Here is a 10,865-nt window from a genome sequence, read left to right as displayed (position 1 = left end):
TCATATACCTAAGTAATTGTTGACCTTTTTATGATTCCGTACCCAAAGGGTAAAATCAGGACCTTATTACTATATAAAGCCGGGTTCCCACGGCCCGTTGTTTCACAGATCTGACTGCGCTGACCGCGCCTTTACAGGCCGACAGGTCGTGGGAACGGTCGCATCCGACGAGGCCTGTGGTCGCCTCAGTCGCCCGTTCGATCCGTCGGGAGTCGGTTACTTTAAAGGCGCGGCGCGACGGTGCGGTGCCTGTCGCGGCCTGTAGGGGCGCGTCTGCGTCGGTTCATTTCACCTGGGAGAGCGCCTGCGCGTACACGCACATTATGGAGTGGACGAACGATGTAATATTCGAGTTTTTAACTCTCTACGAAAATGAACCAGCGCTTTGGAATAGCTCGTCACCACAGCATAAAAACAGGAACGATGTCCATGATGCGTGGTTACGGATTAAAACTAATTTAAGAAGTGGAACTATACCTATCCAGGAGTTGAAAAAGAAAAAAGAAAATTTGATGTCTACCTACAGAAAGCTGAAAGCTAAAATCAAGGAGTCTACGAAAACGGGTAGTGGCACCGATGACATTTATAAACCGGAATGGCCATTCTACGACATAATGGCAAAATTTATGGATGACGTATATAAACCAAGAATGACTAAAACTACAATAATGGTTAGTAACTTTTATTTGTCTACACCGGCGGTCGGCAACCTGCGGCCCGCGGGCCGCATGATGCGGCTCGTGAAACTGTCACTTGCGGCCTGCGAGCCTCTCTGGCTATGTAATATTGAGAAACGACAATACATATCTGATAAAGTCATAAATATTAACAAAGTGCGGCCCGCGTCAACTTACTCATCGTTAACTACGCTACTAAAACTACGCAAAAAAAGGTTGCCGACCGCTGGACTACACTAAAGTAATTTTTTTCTTTCCGTAGACTACAAATGACATTTCATGTGTTCCATGGTATAATAATATACTCCGCCTGGTACTCTCTTCCGAGATTCGCGTATGACCTAACTGACACGGGCCTACGTCATAATGCTGTTTACAGGTTCTCAAACTTTAAAATGTGGGAGAATTTTAACCAATGGTGAAAATTATTTTAACGGCATTAATTTTAAGTTATTCATGTAGAAACATAAATAAATAAAACAAATCGAATGTATTAAATTAAACTTTATTTATCTATGCAAGACAAACGTTTGAAAAACTAATTCACAGTTACACATTAATTACCAAGCTTACGACGTGAAAAGTTTGGAAAACACTGCGACTGCTGACACTGAGCGAGAAGGAAATAACAATTAACACGCGTTCGACAAGGATGACGATCAGGGCATGAAGTAATCTAGATCCGAATTGTCAAATGTGAGAGCGCTATCCTGTGTTGCCAGTAGTGTAAACAGAATTACCCGAACGTCTGAAATTTATTTCGTTAATCGGAAGATATTGCTAACGAATAATTAAAAATGACGTGTTATTGTAAAATTTAAGATAAAATACATATACATAAATGAAAATTATAAAATTATAAAGAAATATTTTAACTTATTAACCGTAGGGGCTATTCATAAATTACGTCATTTCAAATTAGGGTGGGGGGGGTCTGGACATCGGATGACGGTAGCATGAAGTAGGAGGAAATGGGGTCATTTGAAACATGATTTTTGGATGATTATAGGGAGGGGGTCCAAAATCGTCAAAAATCGATGACGTAATTTATGGACAGCCCCATAGGTATAATGTACCCATGTAACATGTTATGTTGAAATAAAGTGGCAATGTTATTGTGACATAGGCCCGTGTCACTCTGGGGAGAGAGGACCATGTTTTATTAGACCATGATGTGTTGCTAGTTTTTTACGTCTTTAAATAGTGGTGTGCTACAACCGGTACTAACCGAAAATAAACTATTGAGAGACTTATATTTGTTGATAAAGTGTCTATAACACAATTAATGGATAATCCGTGACGTGCTAAAAGGGGACACTAGGATAGGTATTAAAAAGGGTGAAATAGTGTAGGTAAAGTTGGTCAAGAAGATCTTGTCAGGAGAAAAGGGCGGCAAATTTAAAAAATGTAGGCGCGAAGGGTTATCCTCCCATAGAAAATTTGAATTTTGCGCCTTTTTCTACTGACAAGATTTGCTTGACCAGCTATAAAAATGCCATCATTTTGAGGTCTTAAGAAATTTGGTATCTAGGTCTATACTCAATATTTCTAATGGCTCCTCTACACGAATGGCCAACGCCGGCCAATCCAAGGGACGCATTTATGCATTAGAGGGAGCAAGTGATATTGCTATCTCAGTCTACCGCATGGCTGCGTCCCTTGGATTGGCCGGCGTTGGCCATTCGTGTAGAGGAGCCATAATATTTTAAAGCGATTCGGCGTTGCGTCAGGTCGGCGTTACGTCAATGTCATTTTTTTAATGTTTGAGTAGATTATTAGTGAGTAGATTTTATTTATTGTTTATTTCCTATCACGTAGCGAGCAGATTTCATTTATTGTTTATTTTGAATCTAAAATTAATTTAATATTTATCGGTTATTCACAAACCGAAATCAAAGATCAGCAGTTTGTTTTAAGCTGGTCACATTATTTCTACGTATGACAATTTTGTGGTTGTCATTTTAGTCTACGGAAAGAAAAAATAGACTTTAGGTAATATTATAAAGAGGCGACGAAACTGCGCCATTAGTTACAAAACTTACAAAGTATTTTTGACTCCACTGTCCGTCTGTCCGCCCGTCTGTCTGTCACCAGGCTGTATCTTATGAACCGTGATAGACAGTTGAAATTTTAACAGATGATGTATTTCTGTTGCCGCTATAACAACAAATACTAAAAGGTACGGAACCCTCGATGGGCGTGTTCGACTCGCAAACAAATTGTGCGTAATTTTCTTGGTATTTTTGAATGGATAGACTAACCCATGACTAACCCTTATTCATAAACGCGCTACAGACCTCAATTCGCTAATAATCGTTTGTCCTTGTCTGTCATTTTGACTTATGTATTTGTAAGAAAGGGATAAAACATTATGTAACTAAAAGTTTTATGAATAAGGGGGTAAGCATCTACCTACTCCATAATTGTATAATTTATTTCGACGTAAACAATATATCAATATAATTATGGAGGAGACAGTAGGAGTTACCTAAAAAAATAGAGATAGATATATATAGGGATCTTCACTCTTCAGTATAATGTTCAGTAGAGGCTGTTCTACCTACTCTATATCTACTCTAACTAAAAACACCTTCGTAATAGGTGTACAATTGACTTCTACATGTACACTTATAGGTTTAGAATAAATGATAAACTAACTCACACTTTAATTCCGTAATGGATCCCGTAGAAGATTAATTAAGGGGCCCACTGATTAACAGTCCGCCGGACGGTATCGGCCTGTCAGTTGTTCGGACCTGTCAAAATTTTGTCCTAACTGACAGGCCGATACCGTCCGGCGAACTGTTAATCAGTGGGCCCCTTTAGAAAGAATTTAACCGTTCGGCGAATTGTGAAACCTGCCCTCTTACGTGACTGGGCTCACGCCACTTTCTCGCGCGCCGGCTAATTTGACATTGACCAAGACATACGACAATTTGTTCTTTTTTTTATGGGAATATTATTCATTTACAAACAAGATATATACATTGAATAATTTTACGGTTTAGACTCACTTGTCGCCGTCGCCGTCGCCGTCGTGAACGCTGCTCTCTCCGAAACATGTCGCGCGAGTGACTAAAAACAAGTGAGTCTAAACCGTAAAATTATTCAATGTTAGTATGTCTCACAACAGTTTAAATTCGAAGATATATACAGTTTGTATTACTAAAAGAAATTAATAACTAGCTTAAATCTAAAATAGGCCCTTGAGGCATTGTACCAAGGATGCTGGCGGCATTTTCTCGCTGTTCGCTGTATCGCAATGCTGATACGTTATAAGCCGCGTATCCATTAGAGGCAGCCTCGGGTCGAGTGGCTGCGTCGCCCCGAGGCCGCGCAAGTGGAGACGCTTGCTCAACCTGAGGCTCGCCGCGACACGAGGCAAATTCGTCGCCGCGAGCCGAGCCATATTTTGTCGGTTTTTTTACTGTGCTCAAAGGGGCCTCAGTCTGAGCCGTGCTTTGATGGAGACGGTCGTGTCGCCTCGGATCGCAATGGACAACGAAACTGCTATTCAATTGATAAAATTATACGAGCGGCACCGTGTTCTCTGGGATCCGTTACATAAAAAATATTACGACAGAAATGTGAAACAGGATGCGTGGAACGTTATTAGTGCCAAATTGGGGATTGCAGTGGAAGATTTAAAAAAGAAGATTACCTGTCTCACGGGGTCGTACCGACGAGAAAAGTCACGACATAAGAACAGCTTGACCACGGGATCAGGTAATTTTTTTGTGCATTCTGTAACTACAATTTTTAGGTTATTAGCAAATCGTTAATTTTATTACCAGAATAAAAACTCATGATAATTATTCTTTTGTACCTTGGTCGCAGGATTTCATAGGTTTGGGAAACCGCTTACCATTAGATTAGGCGGCATATGCTTGTGTGCGTGTTATTAAAAATATCATGTCCGTCATAATGCGTCCTTGTCGCTTAACTCCTATAAACCGACCGCTTTAATGAGTCCTTGTTTGCGCGGTACGGGGGCGACGGGGTAGGACGACTAAGGGCGGCAGGCGTACGGCGCCCGCACCTTCCCCGCCACTCTTAGTGGCCTTACCCCGTCGCCCTCGTACCGCGCAGGCGAGGACTCATTTAAGCGGTCGGTCTATAGCATAATGACGTCGGAGATAAACATTTTTACCCAATGGTAAGCGGTTTCCCTAGCCTGTGACACTAGTTATGACGCTGCTGACAACAGGTCGCATATCTTTTAGGGTTAATAGCAAGAGTGACCCGATTTTAGGACTTACAAAAATGCAATAGGATTACTAAGGGGCTAGGACTTAAAAAAATCACGATGAAAAAACTTACGTTTTTTATTGCTGAATAATATTAAAGATGCTAAAACTTGACCGTTTATGAACTAGAGCGATCCAAATCTGTGAATTCTAGGACACAAAATGTATGTAAATAAAATTTACAAGTCCCAGCTCCATAGTATTTCTATGGCCTTTGAAGTGCTCTAGTCAGTAAACGGTAAAGTTTATGACAAACATGTAATCAATAAAAATGCTTATTTTAGCATATTTAATATGATTCAGCAATAAAACTAATAGGTTAGGTATACAGGTAAATTTTTTTCATCGTAAATTTAGTCCCTAGCCCCTTTAGTAAGCTTACTAGTAACCCCTTACCCTTAGTAAGGTTACTAACCTTAGTAAGCTCCTTAGTATGTTTTCGAAATTTTTGTCATTGACCGAAGCGTAGCGAAGGTCTACGTTTAGACTCGGGCATTTTGCTTTCGTATGTCCGTCCGGATATTCTCCTCTACAGGTCAGAATTCTCAACCGATTCTCGTGAAATTTTGTGACCAGATTATATGATTAAATAAAAATTTTATGTCAATCCAGTTATTGGAAATATTTAAAATTGGCGGAGTCGTGATACCTCGCGCCTAAACAAATAATCGTATCGATATCATAAGAGTTTTTTCTTTTTGAGATATATTATGTATATAGATTAAATGGCCAAAAATTCAGAAAATTTATTTCGCTGGTTTCGGAGGTATTGAGATATTTAATTTCAACTAATTCTAACTTGAGAATGAGTAGCTAAATTTCGTCAACTTATTTGAGAACTATTTGGCTCAGTTTGTAAACGTTCGCTTTTTTTGTTTGCACAGAGAGTCTGGGTTCGATCCCCAGTATTTGTATGCTGGGATATAACTTTTTTTTTTTTTACACTTAATTTTCGTATTGTTTTTTTTTTTTAATTTACTATATTTTATTACAAGCTTTTTATTTAGCTTCACCTGTCCGTTGTCTGTCTGTCTGTCTGTAATCAAATCTTGCAAGTTAAATTTGATCCACTTCCCGGTTTGTTAAGTTTTTATTGTCAAATTAGATTCTCTAAATTCTACTAGTAACCCCGTACCCTTAGTAAGGTTACTAACCTTAGTAAGCCCCTTAGTATGTTTTCGAAATTTTTGTCATATAATCGGGCCACTTTTGCTATACCCCAACCTCTTCTAGAAACAGGGGCCAGGAATGAATCGAATGATAAAAAAATACATGTGTGTATTAATATATTTTATTTTAATTACAGGACGCGACGAAATATATATTTCAAAATGGTTTGCCTATAACCATTTCGATTTTTTATCAGACAAATTTACTCCACGTCCTACATTAGAGACTACGTTGGTGAGTATTTTTTAGTAATCATTTTGCCACGGTAATATTCCATTCGTAACAAAATGGTGAGCTAAATGTGAGCGAATAGATTTTGGTTGGTCAGCTGCTCTTCTGGGAACGGCGCGGATTGGCGTTAACGATGATATTTCTTCATTTCTCCACGATCCTGGTTCAAAATGTCCATCCATTTCTCTATCAATAGATCCGGGCGGCATATATGTTAGTGAAGATGTATTTGATCTCCGCAGGAAATTATGCAGATGTACAATTGATAGAACAACTTTTGTAGCGATTTCTGGTTCTAACAACATTGGCTTACGCAATACTCTGAATACCGAAGACATTATCCCAAAAACATTTTCTACTACTCTTCTTGCCCTTGATAGTCTATAGTTAAAAATTCTTTCACAAGACCCATAGGGTGGGTTTCCTTCAAAGGGTTTAATTGTATAATTATTTAATGGAAACGCTTTGTCGGCTAATATCGTGTAAGGCACTTTAATTGCATAAGGTATTTGTATAATGCTAGGCTCTGCTTAGGATACCGTGGACGGCCAAGCGCACAAATGCGTCTATTCTTTCCCAACTGGACATCAAAACACGATTGTCCACCATCTGCCGACATCGGTTGCTGGCATACTTTGGCCATGTAATGCGAAGAGGAGCTGAGAGTCTCGAGAAACTGGTCGTGATTGGTGGAGTGGAAGGCAAGAGAGGTCGCGGTCGCTCGCCAACCAGGTGGACTGACCAAGTTAGAGAAGCCACTTCCTCGAGCAAATTCCATCAAGCAGTGAGGGCAACAATGGATCGAGACCGATGGAGACAGATGATCAAGAATGTGAAACCAAGTTATCTCGATCCTCAGGAATGAGGGAACGACTGAAGAGAGAGGCTCTGGTGAATTCAGTTCATTTTTTTCTAGATTTTTGAATAGAGTAGTATTGTTGAATACTCCGCCATCAGAGATTCGACCTTGGCAGCCAACGTTAGCATAAATAAAATTGTAATTTGCGTCAACTAAGGCAAGCAAAACTATGCTAAAAAAATCTTTATAATTTATATATTCTGCAAAGCTTTTAATTGGAGCTTGAAGAGCTGTATGTTTACCATCCATGGATGATATGCAGTGGGGAAAATTCCATTTGTTTTCCCAATCGTGCGCCAATTGTAGCCATTCCTCTTCACACGATGGTAACTGTAAATATAATGTAAATTTAATTATTTGATCACAGGAATTATCAACGGCGAGGGAGTCGGCGGCGACAGAAACTAATGAAAATAATGTAACTAATGAAAATAATGAAACTAATGAACATAATGAAACTAATGAAAATAATGAAACTAATGAAAATAATGAAACTAATAAAAATAATGAAACTAATGAAAATAATAAAACGAATGACTCTAATGCAACATCAACAAGTCAACTATCTGCAAATACTGATCTGCCTACTGCCAGCTCTGCCAATCGCAAAAGGAAGGCCACTAAAAAGAAGGCAGAAGCCTCATCCGTTTTAGACACTACCAACGACGACATATTACTACAGAATTCTTTGGATGTACTTAATACCACCGATGATACGTATGATGTCGTCGGAAAATTAGTAGCATCTGAATTAAGAAAATATGACCCCCGCACTTTAACATGCGTAAAGAAATATATAATGGACATAATTTTCGACGCAGACATGGGAAGATTTCAGAGCAATTATGGATATTTTACGCAGCAATCTCAAAATGAGTCATCTTCTGCATCCAACTACGCATCTTCAACATATATTCACACGCCCAGCCCGCAAACACCCATACCAAGCCCGCAAGCACCCACGCCCAGCCCGCAAGCACCCATACCAAGCCCGCAAGCACCCATGCCAAGCCCGCAAGCACCCACGCCCAGCCCGCAAGCACCTATACCAAGCCCGCAAGCACCCATGCCAAGCCCGCAAGCACCCACGCCCAGCCCGCAAGCACCCATACCAAGCCCGCAAGCACCCACGCCCAGCCCGCAAGCACCCATGCCAAGCCCGCAAGCACCCACGCCCAGCCCGCAAGCACCCATGCCAAGCCCGCAAGCACCCACGCCCAGCCCGCAAGCACCCATGCCAAGCCCGCAAGCACCCACGCCCAGCCCGCAAGCACCTATACCAAGCCCGCAAGCCCCAACACGAAACCAGTTTGCGGCACCGGCACTAGATTTAATCTTTAACAATGATTTTCCTTAATAGTCCTTTCGGTACCCGGTAATTTTATTCAATTAAAACATTTAAATTTGATAACATAGCGTTTGACTTACCTTAACATAGTCCTTTAGCACTTCGATTATCGCGTCAGTAGTTTGTGGTATAATTTTAGATATTGACTGCTTTGATATTCTAAACAGATATTGCAGACTAGTATATGAATCACCAGTTGCTAAATATCTCAGTGTTACAACTAGTCTCTCCCTTGCTGAAATAGCACAACGAAAATTCGTATCTTTTTTTTTCTATCAAAGGTGTAACCATTGTTAGTAGCAATTCGGTGCTCATGCGTGTAAAATTTCGAAAGCTATCGCCACCTTCAAATGTCATGTCCAATAGCAAGTGCTCACAACCATGTCGAGTTCTATTGCGGTATAATCCTTTTATCCACCATTGGTGCTTCCTCTTTTGTATAGCTTTTTGTTGCTTCCTTTTTTTTAATTATGGTAATTGCTATTAAAGCAGCAGCTACTCGACGCGCGTCCGGTGCCATCGCGTTTTGGCTTTAAACTGCACACGTTGCGGATCAAGCTGAGGCGCTTCGCCTCGAGCTGATCACAACCTGCCTCGAGCCTTTGCCTCAGAGCGAGCAGCCTCAAACTGAGGCTGTTTGCTTCAAGTTGAGGCTGCTCGACCCGAGGCTGCCTCTAACGGATACGCGGCTTAGGTAGCCGCCAGCTCTTCGGTCATCAGTTACGTCGACCAGACGCTTCGCGATTTCTGCGAACAACTTATGCGCGCTGGGACCCTATGGACCTAGAGTTTCAACTATTTTAGATTTAAACTAGTTATTCATTTCTTTTAGTAATACCATTTGTTCTTAGTTTCCGAAAATATACTTACTAAGGTGTTACAATTTACATTATTTTGATAAAATGCATGCTAATGTCCAATATTTGACATCCTGTTGTTGCTAATGACGTCAGTCTACAGATGACAAGTTACAAGTAGGTAAGTAGGTACAGTGACAAGCACAGGACGTCTAAGTAAGTACCTTATAATATAAGCTTTTATAAACCATAAAAGTACTTACATGAATCTAGTTATAAACTCATAACTATTTCAAGTCATGCCTTTTTTTTTAAACTTATTGTAAAGATTTTAGGTAAGATGAGGTTCAGTCAGATTAGGTAACGAATTTAAATTAGATTCGCACAAGGTATAAAGTTTTCGAGAAACAAAACTTTTATTTATGTTATATAACTGCCTTTATGGTGCTTCCATAAAGGCAGTTATATAACATCGTATAACAGGTACAACATGATAGTGTTTTAATATGTTGTCTCTGTTACACAATGTTATATGTATAACAGCCAGTGTGAGTGTGTTACTTCAACACGGCAACATAAAATAACATCTGTTAACGCGAAAAGGTGAATGACCACGGGGTGCGGGGTGTGGGGTGCGGGGCTCAGCGGCGGCGGGACCGGGTCAGTCCGTTGCTGTTGTCATTTGCGTGTACGCGTCCATCATCGCTTGCCGGCGTATTATGGATGGCTTTATCCACGTGATAAAATAACTGTCACTTTTTAACACCGCGGGATAGAAAGTGACGGACACCGTTTTATCACGCTGTCACGTAGGAACGACCATCATTATCCGTACTGATCAAAACGAGTTTATGTGAATGTCAATAATTATGTCTTTTCACTGGACAAACGAACACGTCTTTAAACTGATAGAAATGTTCAAAGAGAGAGAAGTATTATGGAACACCATGTTAGAAGAATACAAAGATCGTAATAAAAAAAACGAAGCCTGGTATGAAATAGCAAATGCTTTCAAACTGGATAGATCAGTTGTTGAAAAAAAAATGAGATCTCTTATCGGACAATTTCAAAGAGAATTAAAGAAGGACAAGTCAGGTGTTGGATGTGACGAAGTATCTAACTGGTTTGCTTTTAAGAAATTGATGTTTTTAAGAAATCATAATAAGCCAGCAAGTACTCGTGATATCGGTGAGAAGGTAATATTATGTATTTTATTTTATTTAAATCTAGATTGCTTCTTCTCAGCATTGTCACTGGCCGGTTGGTTTGAGGTATCGTAGCAGAAACCTGCTAGGTATTACACGGTTTCGGTTCAGGCCGTATTCCCAATTGTCCAGCTCAGGTGGGATCCCCGCCGGAGGACAAATGGGAATAAAACTCTTCCAACGCCGGGCACAGATGAGAAGTATTCATTCCGGGAGCCTAGATATAGCGAAAGCGTTCGATCGGGTCTGCCATCGGGGTCTCCTGTTGAAGACTGTTGACTACCCGAGAGACTAATGCAAATGGACTGCTCTTTTCGTCCGGAACACGCAT

The 10,865-nt window shown here is 40.4% G+C and overlaps 1 protein-coding gene across 1 annotated transcript; it reads left to right on the top strand.

Moving 5' to 3' along the window:
• Nucleotides 1–3,961: 3,961 nt before the first annotated feature.
• Nucleotides 3,962–8,541, top strand: LOC134796987 (uncharacterized). The gene is made up of 4 exons (XM_063769180.1): nt 3,962–4,403; nt 6,291–6,328; nt 6,849–7,070; nt 7,552–8,541. Exons 1-4 carry the CDS (start codon nt 4,142–4,144, stop codon nt 8,539–8,541), a joined length of 1,512 nt encoding a protein of 503 aa, XP_063625250.1. The 5' UTR covers nt 3,962–4,141.
• The last annotated feature ends 2,324 nt before the right edge of the window (nt 8,542–10,865 follow it).

Source organism: Cydia splendana, chromosome 14, assembly GCF_910591565.1.
Source record: "Cydia splendana chromosome 14, ilCydSple1.2, whole genome shotgun sequence".
NCBI lineage: Eukaryota > Metazoa > Arthropoda > Insecta > Lepidoptera > Tortricidae > Cydia > Cydia splendana.
This window is presented reverse-complemented; position numbering and strand designations above follow the sequence as displayed.